The 27944-nt window shown below is 58.4% G+C and overlaps 4 protein-coding genes across 12 annotated transcripts; 3 read left to right on the top strand and 1 right to left on the bottom strand.

The window, feature by feature from the left end:
• Window positions 1-198: 198 nt before the first annotated feature.
• On the bottom strand, window positions 199-7337 carry GPR182 (G protein-coupled receptor 182). 6 transcript variants are annotated; one of them, XM_070052425.1, is made up of 5 exons: window positions 7206-7337; window positions 5438-5553; window positions 2481-2744; window positions 2175-2222; window positions 199-1635 (listed from the first exon to the last, which is right to left on the bottom strand). In XM_070052425.1, exon 5 carries the CDS (start codon window positions 1616-1618, stop codon window positions 377-379), a length of 1242 nt encoding a protein of 413 aa, XP_069908526.1. In that variant the 5' UTR covers window positions 1619-1635; window positions 2175-2222; window positions 2481-2744; window positions 5438-5553; window positions 7206-7337; the 3' UTR covers window positions 199-376. The 6 variants fall into 6 exon arrangements, with proteins under 6 accessions (XP_069908526.1, XP_069908527.1, XP_051688951.1 ...); XM_070052426.1 differs by having other exon boundaries at window positions 2481-2634; XM_051832991.2 differs by lacking the exon at window positions 7206-7337 and adding an exon at window positions 6669-6784.
• Window positions 7152-13335, top strand: LOC103352259 (retinol dehydrogenase 16-like). Its single transcript, XM_008274252.4, has 2 exons — window positions 7152-7479; window positions 11056-13335. Exons 1-2 carry the CDS (start codon window positions 7167-7169, stop codon window positions 11388-11390), a joined length of 648 nt encoding a protein of 215 aa, XP_008272474.4. The 5' UTR covers window positions 7152-7166; the 3' UTR covers window positions 11391-13335.
• Window positions 13336-13485: 150 nt separating this feature from the next.
• LOC138843007 (retinol dehydrogenase 16-like) lies at window positions 13486-19455 on the top strand. 4 transcript variants are annotated; one of them, XR_011380109.1, is made up of 5 exons: window positions 13486-13948; window positions 16855-17113; window positions 17721-17884; window positions 18829-19100; window positions 19270-19455. XR_011380109.1 is itself a non-coding variant. In XM_070052431.1 (5 exons), exons 1-5 carry the CDS (start codon window positions 13636-13638, stop codon window positions 19302-19304), a joined length of 1047 nt encoding a protein of 348 aa, XP_069908532.1. In that variant the 5' UTR covers window positions 13486-13635; the 3' UTR covers window positions 19305-19455. The 4 variants fall into 4 exon arrangements, 3 of the variants coding, with proteins under 3 accessions (XP_069908532.1, XP_051688679.2, XP_069908533.1); XM_070052431.1 differs by having other exon boundaries at window positions 17721-17888; XM_051832719.2 differs by having other exon boundaries at window positions 18829-19455.
• A 137-nt stretch (window positions 19456-19592) lies between these two features.
• On the top strand, window positions 19593-27734 carry LOC138843120 (retinol dehydrogenase 16-like). Its single transcript, XM_070052437.1, has 4 exons — window positions 19593-22699; window positions 25160-25427; window positions 26021-26184; window positions 26735-27734. Exons 1-4 carry the CDS (start codon window positions 22387-22389, stop codon window positions 26950-26952), a joined length of 963 nt encoding a protein of 320 aa, XP_069908538.1. The 5' UTR covers window positions 19593-22386; the 3' UTR covers window positions 26953-27734.
• The last annotated feature ends 210 nt before the right edge of the window (window positions 27735-27944 follow it).

Here is a 27944-nt window from a genome sequence, read left to right as displayed (position 1 = left end):
CTGGCCTCTGGCCTCTTGTCCCCATGGTGAGCTGGAAGTGGAACAGGCAAACACACAAGGGACATGTTGTGAGGTTCCTACAGCGCCCCCTCTTTCTAGCCCCCTGGTGATTTGTGAAACGGGGGGTCCCCTTGCTTCTGCCAGCTCCCTTCCCAACTGCAGCTGGAAGCATGGGGTGATCAGACATCGGAGACAGAGCCGCCTCTACGCTTTATTTCACCTTTGTTTTTTTCCTGCATGGCCCCTTGGATACAAGGACCTGTTCTCTGTCCCCACCCCCCGCCACCTCTCCATTTTGAGGGCTACTCAACATGGCCCGCAGGCGCTCAGATGCTCACACCCCAGGAATCTCTCCCCTGGCCCTCCCGCCTTCCCTTCACTCACGAGGTGCCTGCGGCCCACCTCCGCTGGGCGTGGGAGGTTGGGGCACGGAGATGGGCGAGGTATTTGGAGGCAAAGAGGGCGCCTGGCAGTTGGGGCCCTGGTGTGGCCCGGGGCCTGCTGCAGAGGGCGGGCTGCCCTCCTTGAGGATGACGATGGAATGCTGCGTGGAGGAGGCGGAGGAGCCCCGGCCGCCTGCACGCGCCTGGTCCTTGGGGAGGTAATGGACCACGGCGCTCACCAGCCGGCCCCGGAAGCTGGGGCTGAGGAAGTTGTAAAGGATGGGGTTGGCGACGCAGTGCAGCATGGAGAAGCAGTCGATGATGTCATAGAAAAAGTAGAGCAGGTGGGCCAGGTAGCAGTGGAGGGAGATGTGGGTCCCGTACAGGGTGAGCAGCAGCAGGGCCAGGTGATAGGGCAGCCAGCAGATGGTGAAGACGGCTATGTAGGCACAGAGCAGCAGGCTGTGGCGCCGGCCCTCGGACTGCCCCGGCCACCGGAGCCTGCAGGCCGTGAGCACGTTGAAGACAGCGATGAGAGGGAAGGGCAACACGAAGCCCAGGATGGTGGTGGACAGGGACACCAGCAGGCCCCAGGAGTTGTATGTTTCGAAAGGCGCCATGAAGAGGCACATGGGCTCCAGGCCCTCCATCAGCTGAATGTGCACCACCTCAGGCAGCGGCGCGATGGCCGCGAGGACCCAGACGCCCGCACACACGGCCCGGCGCGCTCGGTGCTGGTGGCGCTGCCAGGAGGCCGAGGCTCGCGTGAGGGTGACGTAGCGGTCCACGCTGAGGCACACCAGGAAGAAGATGCTGCTGTACATGTTGGCCAGGTAGAAGTAGTGTGTGAAGCGGCACGCGAAGCTGCCCCACAGCCAGGTATAGTCCAGGGTGACCTCCAGCATCCACACGGGCAGCGACAGGATGATGCCCAGGTCCGCGACGGCCATGTTGAGGACGTACAGGTTGAGCAGCCCCACGCGGCCCGCACGTCGCCAGTTGACGCAGATCACCAGCAGGTTCTCCACCAGTCCCACCACAAAGATGGCCAGGTAGACCACAAACAGCACAGCACGCTTGGTGTTCTCGCTGAGGTTCAGGTGGCACTCGGAGAGCGTGGCGTTGAGGAAGTCAAGCATCTCCGTCCAGTTGTGGATCTCCGGGAAGTCGCTGGCTGGGGCGGTCGGCGTGACCACCTCCGAGGGGCGGGGCCCCGAGCTGGCTTCGGCTGTCATCAGGACCAGCACACACTCTGCTGGGGAGAAGGTTGTGGTGGGGAGGGAAAGGAGACCTCGAAAGCGGCCTTGGGGCTGGCACTGTGGCGTAAGGGGTAAAGCCGCCGCCTGCAGTGCTGGCATCCCATATGGGTGCTGCTTCAAGTCCCGGCTGCTCCACTTCCAACCCAGCTCTCTGCTGTGGCCTGGGAAAGCAGGAGATGGCCCAAGTGCTTGGGCCCCTGCACCCACGTGGGAGACCCAGAAGAAGCTCCTGGATCCTGGCTTTGAATCGGCGCAGCTCCAGCCGTTGCGGCCATTTGGGGAGTGAACCAGCAGGCAGAAGACCTCTCTCTCTCTCTCTCTCTCTCTCTCTCTCTCTCTGCCTCTCCTCTCTCTGTGTAACTCTGACTTTCAAATAAATAAATAAATCTTAAAAAAAAAAAAAGAAAGCAGCTGCGCATTCGAAAGGTTGAAAGCCACAGGGACTGGGGTGCTTCGGGGAAGATGCTGGGACTGAAGACAAGCAAGAGGGGCGGGGTTTAGATTCAAACTGAATAAATGACATGCAACTCACCTGCCGGCTTTGCCTCCAGAGCAGAGACGCGGTTATGAGGTTTCAGGGCTGGAAGAGACCAGGACTGTTTGCACCTGCTAGGCCCACCCGCCTGTAGCCCCGGGGGTCTTCTCCCCTGACGCCTCACTCTTTGGTCCTTGGCCCAGGTCATCAGCAGTGGCTCTTGCTCTGCCTTGGGCAGTGGGTGTGGGATGGACACACACACACACACACACACACATCTAACTCACCCCTGGGAAAATCCATGCACCCCTATGTGTCCAAGCCCCTGGTTGCCATTGTCCCTGGAGACAGAGCCACACTCACCTGAGCGTCTCTTGTGCGAACCCCCAGTGCGGTGCAGGAGCGCCTGTGTGGTCTGGGCAGCTGGGGAGCTGCGAGGAGGCTGCTGTGGGGCTGGCTTTCCTGCTGGCTGCGGGGGCCGCCCTCCGTCCGGGAAGCAGCTGTCACTGGCTGAGCTCTGTGGCAGATGGATGAGGTTTTCCTGCTGCTCCCCAGTCCCGCGAGAGGGGACGTCCCAGCAGAGGAGCCTCAGCACCCTGTCCCTCTAAGCCTCAGTTCTTCTCTCCTCTGCAAAAGGGGGCAACAGTCACGCCTGCTAACGGGGGTGAGCCATAGAGGCAAAGTGCATCGCACACGTGTGTCGCAGGGTAAATGCGCATTGTCCTCTCCGGCCTGGACTCCCACTCCAGTCCCCCAGAGCAGAGCTGCGTGTCTTGTGCAGGGCAGGGCTGGCGGGGGGTGGGGTGGGGGTTGCTTCTAAAAGAAATAGAAAAATCCAGTTGGGCTTTTGATGACTGGCCCCAGCCATTCTCTCCCGCCCCTCACAGGGCATCCAGCTCCCTGCCCTCATGAGAACCTGGGTGGAAAGGGAAGCCTACCGCATCTCCCCTCCCCTAACCCCCACCCCCAGGCTCCACACTTGCTGCGGGAAGGGTGTGGTACGGGCTGGGGCAGGAGATGGCTCGTGGGGGAGAGACGGGACCTGCCTCTCCCTCTGTCCCGTGTCCTGTGCTACTGTGGGCAGTGCTTCCTGCCCTGCAGAGCTCTCTCAGGCGGTCAGTCCCCTTGAGTGCCCCGTGGGGAGATGAGAGGGGTGTCTTCCTCGTCGCCGAGGCCCAGAGACGTTGCCTGTCTCACACACGCCACACTGCACGGCCACAGAGCCTCCTGGGCCTGAGCCCTTGGTTTTGTAGGCACAGGGTCAGGAGCATGTTGGCTGAGGGCGTGAAATCTGCATGCATCGGAGGTGAAAGTCCCCTAATGCGAAAGGAGCCAGTTTAAAAGCGCGAGATGCTGTGGCAGTGAGTACACGCGGGTTTATGTGCAGCCCCGCTCTGTCGAGCTCCCCAGCACGGCCATCACCCCTAGAGAAAGCCCTGTATCTGTTCCATAGTCACCCCGCCCTCCCCGGCCCCCAGCCCCAGCCCCTGTCATTCCGCCATCTGCTTCCATGGGCGGTCCCATTCCGGCCGTTTCATACACACGGACTCACGGGACAGGCCTTGGGCGCCTGCATTCCGCGCCGCAGTGCCTGGATCAGAGTCTGGTCTCCACTTCACTTCCAGTTTCAGTTTCCTGCCTGTGTGCACCCTGGGAGGCAGCAGTGTTGGCTCTAGTGGTGGGATCCCTGCCATCCACATAGGGGCCCGGGTGGACCCCCTGACTCCCGGCTTTGGCCTGGCCCAGCCCTAGTTGTCAGCATTTAGGGAGTGAACCCGTAGCTGGAAGATTCTCTCCCTCCCTCTCTCTCTCTTTCTCTGCCACTCTTCCTTTCAATAAATAAATAAGATAAAATAATAAATAAATAAGATAAAATAATAAATAAATAAGATAAAAAATTAAACGGACTCGTACTATGTGACTGTCTGTGGCTGTTAGTATAATGCTTCTGAGTTTATCCACACCGTATCTGTGTTTCATTCCCTCTCATGGTAAGTAATATTCCAGTACATGAGGTAGGGGACTTCAAACAGCTTCTGGGAAAATGGAATTAAAAGATAAATTTATTTTGCACAAATATGCAATTTTTTCCATAATAGGTATTTTGTATGAACTTAATGTTTTTTATTTGCATCAACGTGAAAGTCACACACACACACACACACACACAGATCTTCCATCTACTAGTTTATTCCCCAAATGCTCCCAACAGCTGGGGGCTGGACCAGAGCAAAGCCAGGAGCCAGAAACTCCGTCCAGGTCTCCCACATGAGTGGCAGGGGCCCAAGTACGTGAGCCATCACTGCTGCCTCCCAGAGTCCGCATTAGCAGAAAGCTGGAACGAGAAGCGGGACTGGGACTTGAACCCAGGCACTGCCAATGGGGTGAGGGCGTCCCCAGCCAAGTCTTCACAGTGGCACCCAACACTCGCTCCAGTGAAACCCTCACCTTAGCCATCAGACCACTCCCAGGTCAAGAAATCTGTCATCAACTGCAGCAAGGTAAAGACATGCTTGGTTTGATTTTTCAGACAATTCTTTCTGTCTCTAGGCTCTCAGTTTCTGGGCCTTTGATATCTTTTTCCAGTAAGGGGCCTTTTCTCTGCACGCCTTCGCACTGTGCTGACCGAGCCTCTGCTGGACTGAGCCCCCTCCGCGGAGGCCCCTGGCTCCGGGCTCTGTCCTCGCCACGTGGGTGACACCACGGGCATTTCTGTGCATTCTAGTGGCTCAGGTCACCGGGGTCTGGGAATCCTCCCTCCCACAGGGAGGCGTCACCTGCAGCCTTGGCCCCACCTGCTCCACTGCCCAGCGTGCGTTCACAGCAGAAGGAAGCGCCGGGCTTCCCCTGGCGGAGGCTCAGAGCGAAGCCGCTCCCACAGGAACAAATAAGTGACAGGTCTGCACTTTCCATGCAGCATGCAGGTTGTTTTTTTTTTTTTTTTTTTTTTTTTTTGCTGGGAGGCGGCAGCTGGAAAGAGAGGGCCTGGCAGGAAGGCACAGAGGGAGGGGCAGGAGGCAGGCTCCCTGCCAAACTGGGCAGGGGGGGTGGGAGGGTGAACAGCTCTGTTCTCAGCAGCAGCAGCAGGGAAACAATTCCTGGAAATTTACTCTTTCTCCTTCCCCACCCCCAGCTCTTTTTTTTTCTCCCCCCTCCAAAAACTAGACAAGACATTGTGGGCAACAGTTCGAAAGGAAGGAAGGCACCAGGGAGCAGATATTGAGAGGCACAGATAAAGGCAGGGGTTGGCAGCAAGGGGCTTGTGCCCCGGTCCTGGAGGGAGGGGTGAGGCCAGCTGTCCCCACAGTCCCCCAGCTTACCTGTGCAGCCGGGGCAGGTGGACTGCAGACAGACAAGGCTGAAGGGTTTGGGAACTATTGCACTGCTTCCGGAAGGTTCTGGAGTGAAGAAGCCAGGTCCAGCCATGGAGGTGACCCTGCCAAACCCAGAGAGGAGGAACTGAAGCTGAGCTGGGGAAACACGGCCTTGCAGGCCCCCTGGCCCTGTCTGGGACCTCTGGCCCGAGGCTCCCTGGCAATGACTCCCCCGGCCCTCTCCAAAGTCCTGCCTGTAAATACACTCTCTCCGAAGCCCGCTCTTCTGCGTCTCCCTTAGACTCTGAGCTGCGTGCTCCCCAGGGGCCCACATCCACACTCCTGGCCAAGTGTCCTGGCTTGCTAGGAGAAATCTTTGTGGCCTGTTCTTGCTGTCCCCGAGCCCACAGCAGCACTTCGAGGTCCCTCTGAAAAACACGGTGACCACGAGACCACAGTCTACAGCTTCCACACAGTGGTGTTCAGGAGGCTTGGGGACGCCTGTGTCAGGGGACCGGCAGCTGTGTGCCACTAGGCTCTGCCTAGGGCTGCAATGGCGGGCCTGGCACAGTGGAAAGAAAAGCAAGGTGACAGGGATGTCCAATGTCCCCGGGGCCTCAAAGTCCCATCAGACCTTCACAGCTCCTCCCTCCCCCCGCCCCAGGCCTCTCATCCTACAGAGGGGGCCTGCTGCAGCCAGGAGAGCTGAGTCTGCCCGGATGAGGGAGTGGCCCTCACTGCTTTCCGTTGCAACCGTGGCCCTTTCGGAAGAGCAGAGGGTCAGTGACTTCCCACTTCTGCCACCCCTGCAAGGAAGGGGCTGTGTGTGTCCTGTCCCTGGCCTAGCAGGGTGGCACACAGCCTGCAGGCTAGGAACAGGCTGTGTGGTTAACACCTAAACCAGGCCCTTAGCAGCCCATGGCTTTGCTCTTTCCCGCCTTCTTGGAGGCCCCATGTGGGGGCAATGAGGGACATCCTGATACTGAAGAGACTGACCACATGGGCATGGACTGACCAGTCCATGGGGCCTGGTCCAGGCCAGTGCTCAAACTGCAGCCACAGCTCTGCTCCAGCCGATGGTTGGGGCAGGAAACATCTCACCCTCCCTCCCAACTCCTCTGCACCTGCTTTCTGCACGACATTCCCTCCGCCCTCCCTGCAACCAGGGCACTCATCCCGGGAGGGGACCTCTTCCTGCCCTCTCTCCTCCCCCTTCCACTCCTGGAGAGACTCTGACTTGGTTCTCCGAGGGGCGAGTCTGGATGCTGAGCCGGAAGAGGACGTGCAGGCTCAGAGAGGGGATTCCGTCTACTGTGTCTTGCCCATGACTGCAGATCCCCAAGAAAACCCCGCCTGTAATCAGGACGCCCGTGGTTCAGGACTTTGGCCCAATAGAGGCAGTTGTGCACTTGCGCTTACGTAAGAGCACTTGACATTCTCTGTGTGCACACCTGCACCGGCACCTGTGTCAGCAGCAGACAGAGTGTTGCTGAGTACTCATGCTTTCCTTCTGGAAAGAACTTGATAGTTCCAAGGACACAGATTTAGCAATCCCAAAAACAGTCGAAGAGGAGTAAGGTAAGATACAGGAATTTCCAGGAAGATGGCCATCAGGGACGAGGTGAGGACTGCAGTCCAGGGAGCCTGCTGGCCAGGCTGCTGCCACAGCCCTCCTGCCTGGGAGACCAGGCACGGCTCTGAACACCTCTAGTTCATGTGTGACCCCCGCAAAGCCATGCGGCTGTGGCTGGTGGCCCTCGTGGGCCTGTACTACCTGGTGCGCTGGTACCGGGAAAGGCAGGTGGTGAGCCAGCTCCTGGACAAGTTCGTCTTCATCACGGGCTGTGACTCCGGCTTCGGGAGCCTGCTGGCCAGACAGCTGGACAGGAGGGGCTTGAGGGTGCTGGCTGCGTGTCTGACGGAGGAGAGGGCTGAGCAGCTGAGGCGCCAGACATCAGACAGGGTGGAGACGGTGACCCTGGACGTCACCAAGACCGAGAGCATCGCGGCCGCCGCCCAGTGGGTGCAGGAGCGCGTGGGGGACCGAGGTACCAGCCCCTCCCTGCTCCCGTCTGCTGGCTGCTTCTCTCCTCTCTAAGCTGGGACGAGAGTCCTGGGCTCAGATCTGTGGTGGGGGCCAGGCTCCCGCCTCAGCACTTGGTCTTGCTCCTCCTGGAGACCGTGGGCACCCACCGAGAGTTATGAGCTTCCTTCTCTGGAGGAGGCCCTGAGATGGCAGATGGGGCTTAGGAAGGTCAAAGACAAGGAGAGGCCGCTTCTCTGCCTTAAAAAGCACGCAATTGTGTACATTTTATTATGGGAGGGGACGAACCATGCTTTCTTTTATTGAAATATAGGTGGAACATGATCATTGCGGCCAATACCAAGAAGCATAAAGATAAAAACAAAATTCACCCTTCCATTGCCCTCCAGACATAGGTATGGCCAACAATTTGGCACCTGTAGGATTCTATTTAGCACATTTGTATGATATTTTTCCTTTAAAAAGATCAACTTTTAAAAAGATTTATGTATTCACTTAAAAGTCACAGTTAAAGAGAGAGATCTTTTTAAAAAAAAAAGATTTATTTATTTATTTGAAAGTCAGAGTTACACAGAGAGAGGAGAGGCAGAGAGAGAGAGAGAGAGGTCTTCCAAAGGCCGGAGCTGTGCTGATCCGAAGCCAGGAGCCAGGAACTTCTTCCAGGTCTCCCACGCAAATGCAGGGGCCCAAGCACTTGGGCCATCTTCTACTGCTTTCCCAGACCATAGCAGAGAGCTGGATCGGAAGAAGAGCAGCTGGGACTCGAACCAGCGCCCATATGGGATGTCGGCACTGCAGGTGGTGGCTTTACCTGCTGTGCCACTGCACCGGCCCCTTAGAGAAAGATATCTTTTAACCACTGGTTCATTACCCAGGTAGTTACAGTGGCCGGGGCTGGGCTAGGCTGAAGCCAGAAGCCAAGAACTTCATCCAGGTCTCCCACGGGGGTAGCAGAGGCCCAAATGCTTAGGCCATCTTCCATGGCTTTTCCCAGGCCATTAGCAAGGAGCTAGATTGGAAGTGGAGCAGTCAGCACTGGGACTGGTGCCAACGGGATGTTAGTATTGCAGGTGGTGGCTTTCCCTGCTATGCCACAATATCAGCTTCAAGATGAACATTTTTAGAACATGATGGGACTTTTTTTTTCAAATGTTATACTTAACGAGCTAGAATATTCTACCTTTTGATACAGCATTACTTACTTTAAACCACTTTCTGTGGTTGGGTGCTGAAACCATTTACTACATTTTCGTGTCATCCATGAAATCCTCTAAATTTCTATTTTCTGGGACCCTCTGTCCTTATATACTCATATTAATTGGGCTCTTAGAACATCGTGGTGTAGGAGGGCTCCTTCCCACGACGACAGGGGTCTTTCTGGACCAGTTCAGACTTGAGGTCACAGGACGAGGAACTCCGTTCGACCTTGGCATTGTCTATGTCTTCCTGCTAGCTTTTCCCAGAGCTGAGTGAGCTTGAAGGGGAGCAGTTGAGGGTGGCCTTCTGGTTGGGAGAGAGGAGGGGGGACACTTTCAGGGCCACAAGGCAGGGCCTGCATGCCGGGTTCCGGGGAGGGGCAGCCTGGCCTCCCTGAGACTCTGCCCCCCCGGGTTTTCCAAGCCGTGGTGCAGAAGGCTGCTCAGTATGAACGCAGGACGCTCCGGGCAGTCTGCAAGGTCAGAGGAAGGGCTGTTGTCCAAGGTCTCCCAAACAGAGGAGTTCAAGTCTTTCCTTCCCAGTGAAACTCTGCCTCGCTGCTCCACTCCCTCCTCTCCCTCCCCCCTCCCCTCCCCCCATCAGGTGGCTGAGGAGCACTGAGTGTTGGTCAGTTTTTCATTACTGTAATGAAACACCAGAAGCAGGCTACTTCGTCATGAAAGGGGGCTCAAGTTGGCACAAGCTTTACAAGGGCAAGGTCAAGGGGGATCTGGGGTTGGCTCCCTGCAGGCGGAGCCTTGAGGGGTCCAGGACACGCCTGAGCCTGAATCAGAGAGCACCGGGGCATGTTTTAGTCTGGTCTCTGCCCCTCTTACAGAGACCACGTTCACGAACGAGGGCTCCATGTGTTGAAACTGAAGACCTTTCCGGCGGCCCCAGCTCTCGGCACCAGGGTCAGTGTGCACCTCCCGGTAGGGATTCAGCTGCAACACAGAAGTCTCGGGGGACTCAGCCCTTCCCGAACCTCAGCAGGCACCTACTGTGCAAGGAGCTCCCCAGGGCTCACGGAAGACGCATCAAAAAGATAACACGCATTTTCCACACACACTCTTTAAAGATTTACTTGTTTATTTGAAAGGCAGAGTTACAGAAAAAGAGAGAGGCAGAGAGAATCTTCTATCTTCCGCATGGGTGCAGGGGCCCAAGCACTTGCTGCTTTCCCAGGTGCATTAGCAGGGAGCTAAGTAGAGGAAGTAGAGCAGCTGGGACTTGAACCGGTGCCCACATGGGATGCCGGAGTCACAGGCAGCAGCTTAACTTGCTATGTCACAATGCCAGGCCCTGGAAATGTTTAAAGCCCTCTCAAATATGCTGTTAAAAAAAAAAGTCTGAAAATGTTTCCAGCATTGTGGCTTTGCAGGTTAAGCCAAGGCCTGAGCATTGCCATCCCATATCGGCATCCATTGAAGTCCCGACTGCTACACTTTTTTTTTTTTTTTGGACAGACAGAGTTAGACAGTGAGAGAGAGAGACAGAGAGAAAGGTCTTCCTTTTTCCGTAGGTTCACCCCCAAAATGGCCACAATGGCCAGAGTTGCGCTGATCTGAAGCTAGGAGCCAGGTGCTTCCTCCTGGTCCCCCATGTGGGTGCAGGGCCCAAGCACTTGGGCCATCCTCCACTGCACTCCCGGGGCCACAGCAGAGAGCTGGACTGGAAGAGGAGCAACCGGGACAGAATCCGGCGCCCCAACCAGGACTAGAATCTGGGGTGCCGGGGCCACAGGCGGAGGATTAGCCTAGTGAGCCGCGGCGCCGGCCAACGACCCCTACACTTCTAATCCAGCTCCCTGCAAATGCACCTGGGAAAGCAGTGGAGGATGGCCCAAGTCCTTGGGTCCCTGCACACGTGAGGGAGACCCAGAAAAGCTCCTAGCTCCTGGCTTCAGCCTGGCACAGCCATGGCCATTGCGGCTATTTGGGGAGTGAACCAGCAGGTGGAAGATCTCTGTCTCTGTCTCTCTGAGTCTCCCTCAGAAAATCTGAATCTGTAGCGGGGATGATGACGGTGCCCAAGAGGGCAACGTGAGTGTGTGAACACGCAGACGTCAGTCCCATGTCTCCAGACAGTGTGGGCAGCAGGTCCTGTAGTGCAGGGTGTCGTGCGGGGTGGCCGCCTGCTGTGCACTGCACACGCACTGAGCTGGGTCGTGAAGAGCAGAGGGAGGAAGGCTGCCGGCTGCCGCCCAGCAGCTTACAAGATCCTCAGCCCCCCAAGCCCAACAGACCCCGTGTGCTTCTCTGAGCTACCCCTCGCCCCCGTGCCACACCCGTCCCAGTGCTGTCAGGCTAGTGGACGTGGACTTGAACCACAGCTGTGTCCGCACTGCACACACACAACCTAGAGCTGCCCTCTCCTTTCCCAGGGCTCTGGGGCCTGGTGAATAATGCTGGCATCTCCATGCCCGTGGCCCCCAACGAGTGGCTGACCAAACAGGACTTTGTGGACGTGCTCAACGTGAACCTGCTGGGGATGATCGAGGTGACCCTGAGCCTGCTGCCTGCAGTGAGGAAGGCCAGGGGCCGCGTGGTCAACGTCTCCAGTGTCATGGGCCGCCTGTCACTGAGTGGTGGCGGCTACTGCATCTCCAAGCACGGCGTAGAGGCCTTCTCAACTCCCTCAGTTATTGGGATGAGCTGGGGCCCCTCCCTGGGTCCTATTCCTGTTCTTCTGTGGAAACCACTTTCTGAGCTTCCATAAATCACAGAGGTAGAAGCCCCCTCTTGAGGGCAAGGCCGGCTCTGGCATGTGATCCAACAGTTAAGTCTCCTGACTTCTGTTTCTCTGTGCACATGCAGGACACCTGGGGGCAAGCCCAGGAACAAAACTCAGGAAGTGAAAAGCACAGCCGTGGGCGGGCATTCACGGTGTGCCTGTGGGTGCTGTTGCACTGCTGTCCAGAGTGGCAGGGGACTGTGAGGGTCCTGACCCGGCCTGCGCTGCCAGGCTCCCTAGGGGAGGACACGCACCAAATAGGACCTCCGACTTGAGCCACGGACAGCAACCCAGAGAACAACTTGGCGAGAACGGCTTGAGGTAGAAGTCAGTGTGGCTGGGTCAGGTCCCCATCTCGCCCTCAGGGCAGCGCCCCCTCCTGAGCCCAGCCTTCCCCTCAACAAGGGTCCGTCAGTCTGGGAACCTGAGCAGGGGCAGGGGGGTCCCATCAGGGGCCTGGGGCTGTCACCGCAGTGCATCTCCTCCTTCCCTTCCCTTCCTGAGGGGCAAGGGTCGCTGAGCGCCCACCGCAAACCTCTTTCATCCGGGCCTTAGACAGATGCAGCGAGCAGGCAGGGGTCTCTTGTCTCTGGGACCCACTGCACACTTGGTGGGGGCTGCGGACTACAGGGCGGGACCCAGGGCCCCCTCCCCCTGCGAAGCCCAGCCAAGATGGAGAAGGGGGCACAGCAGGGGCCCTCACTGCCAGGCTGAGCCACACCCCGAGGGCCACCACCCAACGCCCCAAGCCGCCAATAGGGGGCACGCGTGGCCGGAGCGCGCAGAGTCTCAGTCTGGGCCCTGGGTCCTGGATCTGTCTGGGCTGTGGCTCCCCAGGAGGCCGAGGTGCAGGGGTAAGGGTGAGGACAGCCTGGGCAGGAGGCTGGCGGAGGGCGAGTGTATGCCAGCGGGAGACGCCCTCAGAGACGTTTGGCGCCTGCCTCGCTCCTCAGCCTCTCTGACAGCCATGATTAGGATTCCAGGGTCCCGGGCTGGGGAGCAGTCCTGCCCCCTCCACCCTTCGTGGCCTCCCCCAGGGCTTCCCTGGCAGTGGCTCTAAGAGCAGTGCAGCCCCCGCCCGAGGGATGACTCTTCCAGGGCTGCAGAGCGCCCCCTGCTGGCACGAGGAGCCCTCAGGCCGGGCTGGGCTCTGCACCCCTGTTCTCCTCCCTTGGGCAGGCTGCCCGGGAGCCTCTGGTTGGGCCAGAACCTCCGTCCCTGCAGCCCAGCTCCTGGCCTCTGTCAGGAGCCCAGGGCCCGGAAAGCAGCACTGGGCGGCGGCGGAGGCAGCACAGCCCTGGCTGCTTCAGGCCCAGGCCCCGGAACAGTTCCCTGCCCTCTTCTCTCCTCCTCCTGCTGGGAAGGGCTGGTCTCAACCTCACCCAAGAGCCCTCCGTGCACACCTGTAGGGGTCGCGCTCCGGCCCTTGTGGGTCTCTGAAGGAAGCTCCTTGCCGTGTCCCAGCCCCATGATACTGACAAAGCTCAGCGCCTGCCATGTCCTGTCCAGGCCATCCCTGTGGTCATCATTTGTCGGGGTCTTTCTGTTCACACCCTGGAGCTCACAGGGGTCCCAACTCTGAGTGTTACACGGCAGGACAGGCCCTACGGAGAAAGGGGGCAGAGGGCAGTGGCAGCAGTGCCCGGGGGGCCACACCTGCTTGTGCACACAGCCCCTCCTCCCTCCTTGCAACTCTGGGGCTTGCATGCCAATGTGTGCACCTGCAGGTGCACCTTTGTGGGTACCTGTGTGTGTGCACAGGAATACTGAGGGGAATCAGTGAGAAGAGGACAGGCGGGACATGGGTTATAATAGACACACATGCTTACACCTGCATATACCTAATCATGTGCACACACACATGTACACACGTACTATATAAGTGTACACATGAATGTGCACACACATATACACACATACATATGCACAAATGTACTAAACAAGTGCATGGGATATCTAATTAAATATTGGTTTATTCAAGTTCAATAAACACTCTGAAGTCCATACATAGGAGTTTGAGCCCTTGCAAAAGAAGTCCAAAGAACAGAGGGGTGGAGTTAGAATAAATAAGAGTTCTAGAAAGACAGTGGTTAGCTGGGAAGGAAGAACCTTGCCAGAGCACCAGGGAGCAGGCTGTCTACCACAGTCTTCTGGCTGCTCCCTCCTCTGCTGGAGCAGGTGCCACACTCAGGTTTCCCCGCAGCCTGTCTGTGCGTGACCCCACAAAGCCATGTGGCTGTGTCTGGCGGCCCTCGTGGGCCTGTACTACCTGGTGCGCTGGTACCGGGAGAGGCAGGTGGTGAGCCAGCTCCTGGACAAGTTCGTCTTCATCACGGGCTGTGACTCGGGCTTCGGGAACCTGCTGGCCAGACAGCTGGACAGGAGGGGCTTGAGGGTGCTGGCTGCGTGTCTGACGGAGGAGGGGGCCGAGCAGCTGAGGCGCCAGACATCGGACAGGGTGGAGACGGTGACCCTGGACGTCACCAAGACCGAGAGCATCGCGGCCGCCGCCCAGTGGGTGCAGGAGCGCGTGGGGGACCGAGGTACCAGCCCCTCCCTGCCCCTGTCTGCTGGCTGCTTCTCCCTCCTCCCCAGCAGGAGTCCCAAGGCGTCTTTCAGGGCTTGAGGTCAGTCTGACTCTGGCCCTCACCGGTCAGGCCAGGCTGGGCCTCTTCTTCCTGCTGGGGGCCCTGTGGCCAGGGTGCGAGGCCGCCCTGCTGAGAATCTGCCCCCAGAACCCTCCTGTCTCGGGGCCTCCTTTCCAAGCAGAAGTTCTCATTGCTGGACGCTGACGCCTGGGCTGGAGCCGGGCACCTGAGGGAGGGGAGGGGAGCAGAGCCCTGGTCTCGGGTTTGCCCTGGAGGCTGGGGCCGCGCTGGAGCAGCCTCAGGCCCTCAGTACCTGCCCTGCTCCTCCTGGTGACCATTGGCGTCCACCGAGAGAGAGGGACTCCTCCCATTTTCAGATGGGTCCGAAGGTTAAGGTCAGGTTTAGAGTAGCCGAGCTGGTGATGGGTCCCCGTTTCCCTCTTTTTACCTGTCTTTTAGGAAAGGAAAAGAACATTCCTTACACTTTTCCAAATGGAAACCATAATCTTTGTGGAAAATACTGAAAAACATAAAAATAGAAACCTGATCATCCCTAATCTGCACTGCTGAGAGAGGTAGTTTAATATTTGATGTCTACAGAATTCTATTTTTTGTCTAGTTTATGTCATATTCTTTTTTCTTAATATAAGTAGTATTACAATAAAAGGGAAATATCTTCAAAATGCCACGTATAGTTAATTAGAATATTCTGTCCTTAAAGCCTGCTATGCTATGTCGAGGTATCTAATTCCAAGTTTTAACTGTCTTGGTAAACTTCTGTACATTTGCCTCTCTGTGTGCCTGTGTGTGATTGGGATATTGGGAATAAATCTCTCTGGGTAGGAATTTGCATGGCCATGGGGCGGGGCTTGGTTCGAGCAGGGGAGGAGCCTGTCCACTGGCCACATCCCCTCATCCGGCCTGCAGTCCGTGGAGCCGTGTCTGCAGGCCGGGAAACTCTGCAGTTCTGGAGCTTGTGTGTGGGTGTTCCAGGGAAGTTTCCTGGCAGATCCGTGAACTGGGGACCGGAAGAGCTGGGGAGACGGTGGCCCTCCCAGTTCACCGAAGAGGGCCCATGTTTTCTCGAGCAGAGGACGGCCTGCCAGGGGTGGGAGAAGTCGGCCTTGCCTGCTCCCCCAAGCCCGCCTGGTGGGTGCTTTCCACTCTTCACAAAAAGGCTTTTTTTTTTTTTTTTTTTAATTTATTTGAAAGGCAGAGTGACAGTGAGAAAGGGAGAGAGAGAGAGAGCAAGAGATCTTCCACATGATGGTTCGCTACCTAAATTGCCCTCGTGGACGGGGCTCCATCAGGCAATTGCCACAAGCAAGGATCACCACACAGTTTACACTTGGGGGTCAGGGACCCAAGTGCTCTGGCAATTGTCCACTGCTCTCCCAGGCGCATTAGCCCAGAGCTGTGATGCAAGATAGCTGGGACTGGAACCAACACTCTGATAGGGGATGCTGGTATCCCAAGCAGCGGCTTATCCAGCGTTGTTCAATTCTGGCCCCACCCACTGGGCTGCCAAGCACTTCCTGCAGGAATGTTGTTCAATATTGATAAAGTGGGGGCCAGCACTGTGGCACAGTATGTTAATCCTCTGCTTGTGGCAACAGCATCCCATATGGGTGCCGGTTCAAGTCCCGGCTGCTCCACTTCTGATCCAGCTCTCTGCTATGGCCTGTGAAGGCAGTAGATGATGGTTCAAGTCTTTGGGCCCCTGCACCCACATGGGAGACTCAGAGGCAGCTCCTGGCTCCTGGCTTCGGATCCACGCAGCTCCAGCTGTTGCGGCCATTTCGGGAGTGAACCAGGGGATGGAAGACTTCTCTATCTCTCCTTCTCACTGTCTGTAACTCTACCTCTCAAATAAATAAACAGATATATATATATAAATATATATATATATTACAGGCAGAGTGGACAGTGAGAGAGAGAGACAAAGAGAAAGTTCTTCCTTTGCCATTGGTTCACCCTCCAATGGCCGCTGCGGCCGGCGCACTGCGCTGATCCGAAGGCAGGAGCCAGGAGCTTCTCCTGGGGTGCAGGGCCCAAGCACTGGGGCCATCCTCCACTGCACTCCCGGGCCATAGCACAGAGCTAGCCTGGAAGAGGGGCAACCGGGACAGAATCCGGTGCCCTGATGGGACTAGAACCCGGTGTGCCGGCACCACTAGGCAGAGGATTAGCCTAGTGAGCCGCGGCGCCGGCAATAAATATTTTTAAAACATTTATACAGTGGGTTTCAAGGCAGTCCACTGACGTCAAACACGTGACCCCTCTCCACATTCCACATTCCAAATTCACTTTCTCAACAAACCTTGTCTCAGCCTGCTTTGTTTTTTCTTCTTTCTGTTTTTTTTTTTTTTTTTTTTTTAATCTTCCTCTATTCCCTCTCTTCCCCGTTTGCTTCTCTCTATGGTCTGTCTTTTCCCGTGATAAACGATCAGCACTCACTACAAGTTGTTCAGAAAGTCTGAAAATGCAGCGGGGATGCCGACGGTGCCCAAGAGGGCAACGTGAGCGCATGAACACGCAGACGTCAGTCCCACGTCTCCAGACAGTGTGGGCAGCAGGTCCTGTAGTGCAGGGTGTCGTGCGGGGTGGCCGCCTGCTGTGCGCTGCGCACGCGCTGAGCTGGGTCACGAAGAGCAGAGGGAGGAAGGCTGCCGGCTGCCGCCCAGCAGCTTACAGGCTCCTCAGCCCCCCCAAGCCCAATAAACCCCGTGTGCTTCTCTGAGCTACCCCTCGCCCTCGTGCCACACCCGTCCCAGTGCTGTCAGGCTAGTGGACGTGGACTTGAACCACAGCTGTGTCCGCACTGCACACACACAGCCCAGAGCTGCCCTCTCCTTTCCCAGGGCTCTGGGGCCTGGTGAATAATGCTGGCATCTCCATGCCCACGACCCCCAACGAGTGGCTGACCAAACAGGACTTTGTGGACGTGCTCAACGTGAACCTGCTGGGGATGATCGAGGTGACCCTGAGCCTGCTGCCTGCAGTGAGGAAGGCCAGGGGCCGCGTGGTCAATGTCGCCAGCTTTGTGGGCCGCCTTTCGCTGTTTGGTGGCGGCTACTGCATCTCCAAGTACGGCGTAGAGGCCTTCTCGGACTCCCTCAGGTATGGGGGTGCTCTTGGAGGGGAAGACTAGGCAGGGCCTGGCAGGTGGATAGGTGGGCACAAGGAGCCTGTGGGGATCTAGGACTCTGGGTGGGGCTGTGCATCCTGCTGTTGGCATGGAGCCCCATGGGAGAGATTGAATCAGGGAGCCACTCAGTCCAGTCTGGGTCGAGAGAGTGCCCTGGCAGGAGGGCAGGGCATGGCCCTGAGTGTGGGAGGCAAGGCCAGAGGCAGACGGACACTCCCCAGAAGACGGTGGCCATGGCTGAGCTGGGACCAGGCTGGGAGAAGTTGTGTGGGGGTGGAGGAGCGGGGGGGGGGGAGGGGCCTATGGGCGGGACCTGGGGCTGCATGGGCTGCGAGGGGACCAGGAGGGCACAGCATGGGAGTGATTGGCGGCAGAATACATCTGACTTACAGCCAATGAGCGCCTGGGTGTCCAATGCGTGGGCCCCGGGCAGAAGCAGCGCTGTGATCCCAGTGCCGTTCCCCAGCTGTGCCCTGGCCTCTGCACCCCAGTGCTCTGTGGGGTTTATTGTGTGTGGGGATGTGTGTGTGTGGATTCCATGAGCGCTGTGTCTGTGCCCTCCGCCGCTCTGCCTTGCAGGAGGGAGCTCTCCCCCTTCGGGGTGAAGGTGGCCATCATTGAGCCCGGTGTCTTCAAGACCAACATGGCAGACCCGAAGAGATTCATGCAGTCCTTACGGGCGGCCTGGGAGCGCGCTGGCCCGGAGGTCAGGGCCATCTATGGCGAGGACTTTCTGGCAGCCTGTGAGTGAGTGTGCACACGGTAGAGGGACAATGTCCTGTGGGAATCCTGAGCCCAGCGCTTGTGCCTCCAGTCCTGACAGGGGGGTCCATCCTGCAGGCTCCGCCTCCACCCCCCCCCCCCAGGGCGGGCCGTTCAGCCCCATTTCCACGGTCATGTGTGGTCAGCAGTCACCTGAAGCCATGTGCAGGCTTAGTAGAACATACACCCCCGAGCACCAGAACCCGGGTAACTGCGGGCGGAAGTGAGGCAGGAAGGGAAGCCGCCGCAGACTCACGGCCAGCTGGCGCTACAGAGAGCTGAGACCCTGTGCCTGCATTTCTGCGTGGCCGAGACCTTGCGTTTAGGTGCCCGGCTTTGCCAGGTGGAGGGGAGTGGGGGCTGAGTGGGGCCATTTTCCTGTGGAGTCAGGGCTGGGGCTTCTCCAGGGGAGCCGGGTGCATGGGATTGGGTGCTTCGGAGGAGGAGGGTGAGAAGTGGAGAGCCCTTTCTTTCTTTCTTTTTTCTTTTCTTTTTTTTTTTTTTTTTTGGACAGGCAGAGTTAGACAGTGAGAGAGAGAGAGACAGAGAGAAAGGTCTTCCTTTTTCCGTTGGTTCACCCCAAAGTGGCCGCTACAGCCGCTTGTTGTGGCCGGCGCGCTGCACCGCTCCAAAGCCAAAGCCAAAGCCAGTGCTTCCTCCTGGTCTCCCATGCAGGTGCGTGGCCCAAGGACCTGGGCCATCCTCCACTGCACTCCTGGGCCACAGCAGAGACTGCACTGGAAGAGGGGAAACCGGGACAGAATCTGGCGCCCCAATTGGACTGGAAACCGGGGTGCCGGGGCCGCAGGTGGAGGATTAGGCTAGTGAGCCGCGGCGCCGGCCAAGATCCCTTTCTTTCTGTGTTGACTACAAGCAGGAGCCAGCAAGGCAGCAGCACACATGAGATCTTTCTTATTCTGTGCAGACATGAAGTTGGGTCAGTTGTTCAAGTCTCCGTTCAGGCAGGACCTCCCCTTGGTGACGGACTGCATGGAGCACGCGCTGACCGCCTGCCACCCCCGCACCCGCTACTCGCCAGGCTGGGACGCCAAGCTCTTCTTCCTCCCCATGAGCTACATGCCCACCTTCCTGGTGGACGCCATCGTTCACTGGTTTTCCCCGAGGCCAGCCCAGGCCCTGTGAAGCCTCGCCCAGGGCACCAGGTGGTGCAGAGCTGGGCTCTGAGAGAGGAGAAAGGTGGGTAGGGGCGCTCTCCTGTCTCCTTCTGCCCCTCCCCAGGGATCTTCTTGTGCTAGGTTGCCTTGGGCGGCCACTCGGGGCTCCCAGCTTCCTGGCTCCCAGGGCACATCTGAACAGCCGTGGGCGTAGCAGGTGCAAGGAGCCCACACCTGCTCTGTCTCCTCAGGGTGGGCGTCGGCCTGTGCACTCTGCACCTCTTGAGAAGACACCTGTGCACTGGTGGGGATGGGCAGAAGCAAACCCCACCCCTGCCCAGCAGCCTGGGACCGACTCAGCTGGTGCTGGCAGGTGGGACACACCTCATAGGTTCTCAGTGTATGACACACAAACCAATTTAGCATTTGTCATAAAACCATGGTTTTCTTGTGGTTGTTTTAAGGAAAAAAATTTCAAAGATGTGGGGAGCAACTGAGACTAGACTAAGTTACTGGAATTAAGACTTATTCTATGCATCTGCTCTCCCACAATATGGCGCTGGGGAGGAGTAAAACTTCTACGCAGCTGCCTCTCGCCAATTTGACTGATGAACTGCAGGAGCTGATCCTGCTCCTGATTGGAGGAGAGCAGCGTGCTCGGCGTGTGGGTAGCAGAATTGGGATTGGTGGAAGAGGACTATAAAGGAGGAAAGAGACAACATGCACCGGGAACATCTGAAGGAATACCTGAGCAGCCCCTGAGAGAGCCGGCCTGCGGTGTGCCGCTCCTCCGTGGAAGCGGGGAAAGTGGCAGGGGCTACCGCCCCTCCACGGAGGTGGAGGGGACGGCAGCCAACCCGGGAAAGACCAGCAGCAAACCTGGGAAGGGCCGAGCAGACAAAAGATGCGCAGGGTCCTGTGTCGTTCCTCCGCGAATGGGGGAGCGATTACCGCATTCTCCTTCCAAAACCTCCCACCCCCTGGTGATTCAACCTTGGCCTTGTTAAGGTGGGCATGGACTTTTGGAGGAAGGGTCAGTAGAGGAGGGGTCGATCCCCGGGGATTTGAAGCGGGACATTGGGTGTTCCTGGGCCTCTCTCGGGCCTGCTGACACACAGGGGAGAAGCAATTGCTTCCCGCTAGGATTAATACCCTGCCCTGATACCAGGATGAGACAGGGCAGCAAGCAAAGAGATGCCCACAGGGGGAGACATGGACCCAAGCCCATTCCCTTGGGAACTCAGGCCCTCACCGCTCCTTTGGCAGCCGTCCCCTCCCCTCCTTTAGATTCCTTGCACCTGCACCTCTGCCACCCGTGGGCACCACAGGCTGGCGCCCCTCCCACACCTATAGCTGCCTGCACTACTGTGCTCATGGGGGTGGACACGCACCCAAATAGGACCACTGGACCGGACACGGACTGCAACTCAGGGAACAACTTGGTGAGAACGGCTTGAGGTAGAAGTCAGTGTGGCTGGGTCAGGTCCCCATCTCGCCCTCAGGGCAGCGCCCCCTCCTGAGCCCAGCCTTCCCCTCAACAAGGGTCCGTCAGTCTGGGAACCTGAGCAGGGGCAGGGGGGTCCCATCAGGGGCCTGGGGCTGTCACCGCAGTGCATCTCCTCCTTCCCTTCCCTTCCTGAGGGGCAAGGGTCACTGAGCGCCCACTGCAAACCTCTTTCATCCGGGCCTTAGACAGATGCAGCGGGCAGGCAGGGGTCTCTTGTCTCTGGGACCCACTGCACACTTGGTGGGGGCTGCGGACTACAGGGCGGGACCCAGGGCCCCCTCCCCCTGCGAAGCCCAGCCAAGATGGAGAAGGGGGCACGGCTGGGGCCCTCACTGCCAGGCTGAGCCACACCCCGAGGGCCACCACCCAACGCCCCAAGCCGCCAATAGGGGGCACGCGTGGCCGGAGCGCGCAGGGTCTCAGTCTGGGCCCTGGGTCCTGGATCTGTCTGGGCTGTGGCTCCCCAGGAGGCCGAGGTGCAGGGGTAAGGGTGAGGACGGCCTGGGCAGGAGGCTGGCGGAGGGCGAGTGTATGCCAGCGGGAGACGCCCGCAGAGACGTTTGGCGCCTGCCTCGCTCCTCAGCCTCTCTGACAGCCATGATTAGGATTCCAGGGTCCCGGGCTGGGGAGCAGTCCCGCCCCCTCCACCATTCGTGGCCTCCCCCAGGGCTTCCCTGGCAGTGGCTCTAAGAGCAGTGCAGCCCCCGCCCGAGGGATGACTCTTCCAGGGCTGCAGAGCGCCCCCTGCTGGCACGAGGAGCCCTCAGGCCGGGCTGGGCTCTGCACCCCTGTTCTCCTCCCTTGGGCAGGCTGCCCGGGAGCCTCTGGTTGGGCCAGAACCTCCGTCCCTGCAGCCCAGCTCCTGGGCCTCTGTCAGGAGGCCAGGGCCCGGAAAGCAGGACTGGGCAGCGGCGGAGGCAGCGCAGCCCTGGCTGCTTCAGGCCCAGGCCCCGCCCCAGCTCCCTGCCCCCTTCCCTCCTCCTCCTGCTGGGAAGGGCTGGTCTCAACCTCACCCAAGAGCCCTCCGTGCACACCTGTAGGGGTTGCGCTCCGGCCCTTGTGGGTCTCTGAAGGAAGCTCCTTGCCGTGTCCCAGCCCCATGATACTGACAAAGCTCAGCGCCTGCCATGTCCTGTCCAGGCCATCCCTGTGGTCATCATTTGTCGGGGTCTTTCTGTTCACACCCTGGAGCTCACAGGGGTCCCAACTCTGAGTGTTACACGGCAGGACAGGCCCTACGGAGAAAGGGGGCAGAGGGCAGTGGCAGCAGTGCCCGGGGGGCCACACCTGCTTGTGCACACAGCCCCTCCTCCCTCCTTGCAACTCTGGGGCTTGCATGCCAATGTGTGCACCTGCAGGTGCACCTTTGTGGGTACCTGTGTGTGTGCACAGGAATACTGAGGGGAATCAGTGAGAAGAGGACAGGCGGGACATGGGTTATAATAGACACACATGCTTACACCTGCATATACCTAATCATGTGCACACACACATGTACACACGTACTATATAAGTGTACACATGAATGTGCACACACATATACACACATACATATGCACAAATGTACTAAACAAGTGCATGGGATATCTAATTAAATATTGGTTTATTCAAGTTCAATAAACACTCTGAAGTCCATACATAGGAGTTTGAGCCCTTGCAAAAGAAGTCCAAAGAACAGAGGGGTGGAGTTAGAATAAATAAGAGTTCTAGAAAGACAGTGGTTAGCTGGGAAGGAAGAACCTTGCCAGAGCACCTGAGGTCAGGCTGCCTACTGCGTTCTTCTGGCTGCTCCCTCCTCTGCTGGAGCAGGTGCCACACTCAGGTTTCCCTGCAGCCTGTCTGTGCGTGACCCCGCAAAGCCATGTGGCTGTGTCTGGCGGCCCTCGTGGGCCTGTACTACCTGGTGCGCTGGTACCGGGAGAGGCAGGTGGTGAGTCAGCTCCTGGACAAGTTCGTCTTCATCACGGGCTGTGACTCGGGCTTCGGGAACCTGCTGGCCAGACAGCTGGACAGGAGGGGCTTGAGGGTGCTGGCTGCGTGTCTGACGGAGGAGGGGGCCGAGCAGCTGAGGCGCCAGACATCGGACAGGGTGGAGACGGTGACCCTGGACGTCACCAAGACCGAGAGCATCGCGGCCGCCGCCCAGTGGGTGCAGGAGCGCGTGGGGGACCGAGGTACCAGCCCCTCCCTGCTCCCGTCTGCTGGCTGCTTCTCCCTCCTCCAGGCAGGAGCCCCAAGGCGTCTTTCAGGGCTTGAGGTCAGTCTGACTCTGGCCCTCACCGGTCAGGCCAGGCTGGGCCTCTTCTTCCTGCTGGGGGCCCTGTGGCCAGGGTGCGAGGCCGCCCTGCTGAGAATCTGCCCCCAGAACCCTCCTGTCTCGGGGCCTCCTTTCCAAGCAGAAGTTCTCATTGCTGGACGCTGACGCCTGGGCTGGAGCCGGGCACCTGAGGGAGGGGAGGGGAGCAGAGCCCTGGTCTCGGGTTTGCCCTGGAGGCTGGGGCCGCGCTGGAGCAGCCTCAGGCCCTCAGTACCTGCCCTGCTCCTCCTGGTGACCGTTGGCGTCCACCGAGAGGGGGACTCCTCCCATTTTCAGATGGGTCCGAAGGTTAAGGTCAGGTTTAGAGTAGCCGAGCTGGTGATGAGTCTCCTTTTCTCTCTGTCTTTCCCCCACACTTTCTGTCTTACTTTGAGAGGAGAAAAGAACATTCCTTACAGTTTCCTATAACTGTGCTCATGTGGATGATACTGAGAAACAAAAACAAAAGCAACTTTAGCCTTAAACTGAAAACCTGGAGGAGCAGACGGGTAACATTTTATTACCAGAGGAACAGTCCGGGCTGGCAGCTCAGTGTGCGGGTTCCAACTTGCTGGAGGCCAGAGCTGGTGGCAGGAGGGAGGCTGTGTCAGGGAGCAGGTGGTCCTGGGAAAGAGGCATCTCTCCATCCAAATGGCTCATTTCCACCCACGAAGTCAGCATGCGGCAGGGGGTTAAAGCACAAGGGGTTTCGCAGGGAGATTAGGAATAAAGCAAGAGAAAGCCCCTGATTAGCAGGCGGCATTTCTAGCTCTGCTCTGCTCTGCTGATTTTCTGGGAAACCCAGGGTGTCAAGCAGGGAGGTTTTGGGGGGCTTGGCAGTCAGGTGCGTCAGGGCTCATTCCTAGCGGGGGGTGAGGTCTGCCTTTCCACTCTCCCCTTTTCTGGGCTCTCTCGGATCCTACGTCAAGCTCATTATTTCTAAGACTGCTGGGGGTAAATCTTCACAGTGTTGGCCTTTGGATCCTTGTCAGTGCAACTGTGAAAGGGGGAGGGAGATGCCTGTTGTAGGGTGACAAATCCCTGTAGATGTAACACAGCGACTTTACACCCTAAGGAAGTTCCCAGTGCTCTTAGTAGAGGTGTTAGTCCTGATTCTAAAAATTTTTTCAAAAATGAACCTGCTTCCAGATGGTACCCAGGAAAAGAAAGGCAAAACCTAGTCTCTGAATCCTTGGAAAAGCATGTGTTTGACTCAGGTCGTCTTGGCATGATTGGTCTTGTAGGTGTGTCATCATTTCACTGCAATCAAAGCAAATCAGAAAGATTACCAGTTGTCACCATGGGCCTTTAAGCTCCACTCAGTAGAGCCCTGGGCGACAGCTCAGGATAGGGGTCAACAGAGAAGTCACTGGGGAGGCATTGGTTAGAGAGCTGGAAAAATGCTCTGAGCCACGTTAGCCCCACCACCACCACCACCACCACCACACACACCCTCCTGTTTGGCTGAGGGCACACGTTTCTGTCTGTCCTGTTCGCCTCTGGGGGATTGCCTTCCTCAGTAGGAAACCTGAAGAACAATCCTCTCGCCTTCCACGCAGCCCAGCAGGCCCTAACACGAAAAGGCACACTTGGAGTCGTGGAGGGACCGGGGTACTAGCCTTAACATCTTCCCTCCCACCTGCGGGACTGGGGGACACACAACCGAAGCCAGGTCCAACCACACAAAGCCCAGTGGGTGAAGATGGAGGGCTCCCTCCACGTACCCAGTTCCACTTCCTGGTCTCAGCACCTGTCCACTCCCCAACCCCCTCCCCGCCTACGAAGTACCCTTTCCTCAGACCAACACAGCGAGAGCAGGGAGCAAGTGGCCAGAGGGTGGGAGGGAAGAGTCCCTGAGAGAAAGGGCGCCCAGTGGTGCTGGGGTGGCCCTGGGGTCCCAGCCTTGAGGACCGCTCACCACCAACTGCACTGGGGGAGCAGTCTTTCCTCCAACCTGAGGGGGGGAGGCCGCAGGAAGAAAAGACGCCAAACGCCTGGGCTGCCTCAACAATTTTATTACCAGATAACCAGGTGTTGCTGCTGGCTGATAGGAGAGAGAGATGAGAGAGGGCACAGAGACAGTTTGAGTCAGGAGCCATCTATCCACACAAAATGTGCTCTTGGGTGTCCAAAAAGCCGCAAGGGGGGATTTTAAAGGACAAGGACTGCCTACAGGATGTGCAGCCTCCCCAAGCCCAGCAGACCCTGTATGCTTCTCTGTGCTATCCCACACCCCAGACACCTGTCACAGGGATGTCAGGCTAGTGGGTGTGACCTTGAACCATGCTGAGTCCCCCACTGCACACACACAGCCCAGAGCTGCCCTCTCCTTTCCCAGGGCTCTGGGGCCTGGTGAATAACGCTGGCGTCTCCACCGCCACGGCCCCCAACGAGTGGCTGACCAAACAGGACTTTGTGGACGTGCTCAACGTGAACCTGCTGGGGACGATCGAGGTGACCCTGAGCCTGCTGCCCGCAGTGAGGAAGGCCAGGGGCCGCGTGGTCAATGTCTCTAGTGTCATGGGCCGCTTGTCGCTGTTTAGTGGCGGCTACAGCATCTCCAAGCATGGCGTAGAGGCCTTCTCAACTCCCTCAGTTATTGGGGTGTTCTTGGAGGGGAAGACTAGGCAGGGCCTGGCAGGTGGACAGGTGGGCACAGTGGGCTTCTGGGGGTCCAGGGCCCTGGGTGGGGCTGTGCATCCTGCTGTTGGCATGGAGCCCCATGGGAGAGATTGAATCAGGGAGCCACTCAGTCCAGTCTGGGTCGAGAGAGTGCCCTGGCAGGAGGGCAGGGCATGGCCCTGAGTGTGGGAGGCAAGGCCAGAGGCAGACGGACACTCCTCAGAAGACGGTGGCCATGGCTGAGCTGGGACCAGGCTGGGAGAAGTTGTGTGGGGGTGGAGGAGCGGGGGGGGGAGGGGCCTATGGGCGGGACCTGGGCTGCATGGGCTGCGAGCGGACCAGGAGGGCACAGCATGGGAGTGATTGGCGGCAGAATACATCTGACTTACAGCCAATGAGTGCCTGGGGGTCCAATGCGTGGGCCCCGAGCAGAAGCAGCGCTGTGTCCCAGTGCCGTACCCAAGCTGTGCCCTGGCCTCTGCACCCCAGTGCTCTGTGGGGTTTATTGTGTGTGGGGATGTGTGTGTGTGGATTCCATGAGCACTGTGTCTGTGCTCTCCGCCGCTCTGCCTTGCAGGAGGGAGCTCTCCCCCTTCGGGGTGAAGGTGGCCATCATTGAGCCTGGTGCCTTCAAGACCAACCTTGCGGACCCGAAGAGATTCATGCAGTCCTTACGGGCGGCCTGGGAGCGCGCTGGCCCGGAGGTCAGGGCCATCTATGGCGAGGACTTTCTGGCAGCCTGTGAGTGAGTGTGCACACGGTAGAGGGACAATGTCCTGTGGGAATCCTGAGCCCAGCCCTTGTGCCTCCAGTCCTGACAGGGGGGTCCATCCTGCAGGCTCCGCCTCCCCCCCCCAGGGCGGGCCGTTCAGCCCCATTTCCACGGTCATGTGTGGTCAGCGGTCACCTGAAGCCATGTGCAGGCTTAGTAGAACATACACCCCCGAGCACCAGAACCCGGGTAACTGCGGGCGGAAGTGAGGCAGGAAGGGAAGCTGCCGCGGACTCACGGCCAGCTGGCGCTACAGAGAGCTGAGACCCTGTGCCTGCATTTCTGCGTGGCCGAGACCTTGCGTTTAGGTGCCCGGCTTTTCCAGGTGGAGGGGAGTGGGGGCTGAGTGGGGCCATTTTCCTGTGGAGTCAGGGCTGGGGCTTCTCCAGGGGAGCCGGGTGCATGGGATTGGGTGCTTCGGAGGAGGAGGGTGAGAAGTGGAGAGCCCTTTCCTTCTACACTGCAAGCAGGAGCCAGCGAAGGCAGACGTACACGTGAGATCTTTCTTGTTCTGTGCAGACATGAAGTTGGGTCGGTCGTTCAAGTCTCCGTTCAGGCAGGACCTCCCCTTGGTGACGGACTGCATGGAGCACGCGCTGACCGCCTGCCACCCCCGCACCCGCTACTCGCCAGGCTGGGACGCCAAGCTCTTCTACATCCCCATGAGCTACATGCCCACCTTCCTGGTGGACGCCATCATTCACTGGTTTTCCCCGAGGCCAGCCCAGGCCCTGTGAAGCCTCGCCCAGGGCACCAGGTGGTGCAGAGCTGGGCTCCGAGAGAGGAGAGAGGTGGGTGGGGGCGCTCTCCTGTCTCCTTCTGCCCCTCCCCAGGGATCTTCTTGTGCTAGGTTGCCTTGGGCGGCCACTCGAGGCTCCCGGCTTCCTGGCTCCCAGGGCACATCTGAACAGCCGTGGGCGTAGCAGGTGCAAGGAGCCCACACCTGCTCTGTCTCCTCAGGGTGGGCGTCGGCCTGTGCACTCTGCACCTCTTGAGAAGACACCTGTGCACTGCTGGGGATGGGCAGAAACAAACCCCACCCCTGCCCAGCAGCCTGGGACCGACTCAGCCGGCGCTGGCAGGTGGGACACACCTCATAGGTTCTCAGTGTATGACACACAAACCAATTTAGCATTTGTCATAAATCCATGGTTTTCTTGTGGATATTCAAAAAAAATTTCAAAGATTACTGCATCTTCTCCCCCCCCCACCATGATTCAACCTTGGCCTTGGGGAAGGTGGGGGGGACTCTAGTAGAAATGTCAGGTGACAGGCCAGCGCCACGGCTCACTAGGCAAATCCTCCGCCTTGAGGCGACGGCACACCGGGTTCTAGTCCCGGTTGGGGCGCCGGATTCTGTCCCGGTTGCCCCTCTTCCAGGCCAGCTCTCTGCTGTGGCAGTGCAGGGAGTGCAGTGGAGGATGGCCCAAGTGCTTGGGCCCTGCACCCCATGGGAGACCAGGATAAGTACCTGGTTCCTGCCATCGGATCAGCGCGGTGTGCCGGCTGCAGCGCGCCAGCCGCGGCAGCCATTGGAGGGTGAACCAACGGCAAAGGAAGATCTTTCTCTCTGTCTCTCTCTCTCTCTCACTGTCCACTCTGCCTGTCAAAAAAAAAAAAAAATTAAAAAAAAATGTCAGGTGCCTCCTGAGGTCAGGTGAGGAGGGGCCAACCTGTGGAGGGATTTGAAGGGGACATTGGGTTTTCCTGGGGCTCTCTCAGGCCTGCT

Source organism: Oryctolagus cuniculus, chromosome 11 (genome assembly GCF_964237555.1).
Source record: "Oryctolagus cuniculus chromosome 11, mOryCun1.1, whole genome shotgun sequence".
NCBI classification, from domain to species: Eukaryota; Metazoa; Chordata; class Mammalia; order Lagomorpha; family Leporidae; genus Oryctolagus; species Oryctolagus cuniculus.
The sequence above is the reverse complement of the archived record's forward strand: the minus strand, read 5'-3'. Positions and strand labels throughout refer to the sequence as shown.

Coding starts and splice junctions, on each gene's coding strand:
- GPR182 (XM_051832989.2), bottom strand. Junction 2,223..2,480: donor TTCGCACAAGAGACGCTCAG/GTGAGTGTGGCT, acceptor GGTCTCTTCCAG/CCCTGAAACCTCATAACCGC. Junction 1,639..2,174: donor TCTGGAGGCAAAGCCGGCAG/GTGAGTTGCATG, acceptor CCTTCTCCCCAG/CAGAGTGTGTGCTGGTCCTG.
- LOC103352259 (XM_008274252.4), top strand. CDS start 7,167: ATGCGGCTGTGGCTGGTGGCCCTCGTGGGCCTGTACTACCTGGTGCGC. Junction 7,480..11,055: donor GGAGCGCGTGGGGGACCGAG/GTACCAGCCCCT, acceptor CTCCTTTCCCAG/GGCTCTGGGGCCTGGTGAAT.
- LOC138843007 (XM_070052431.1), top strand. CDS start 13,636: ATGTGGCTGTGTCTGGCGGCCCTCGTGGGCCTGTACTACCTGGTGCGC. Junction 13,949..16,854: donor GGAGCGCGTGGGGGACCGAG/GTACCAGCCCCT, acceptor CTCCTTTCCCAG/GGCTCTGGGGCCTGGTGAAT. Junction 19,101..19,269: donor GGCTCTGAGAGAGGAGAAAG/GTGGGTAGGGGC, acceptor CTGTCTCCTCAG/GGTGGGCGTCGGCCTGTGCA.
- LOC138843120 (XM_070052437.1), top strand. CDS start 22,387: ATGTGGCTGTGTCTGGCGGCCCTCGTGGGCCTGTACTACCTGGTGCGC. Junction 25,428..26,020: donor ACTCCCTCAGTTATTGGGGT/GTTCTTGGAGGG, acceptor TCTGCCTTGCAG/GAGGGAGCTCTCCCCCTTCG. Junction 26,185..26,734: donor CGAGGACTTTCTGGCAGCCT/GTGAGTGAGTGT, acceptor TGTTCTGTGCAG/ACATGAAGTTGGGTCGGTCG.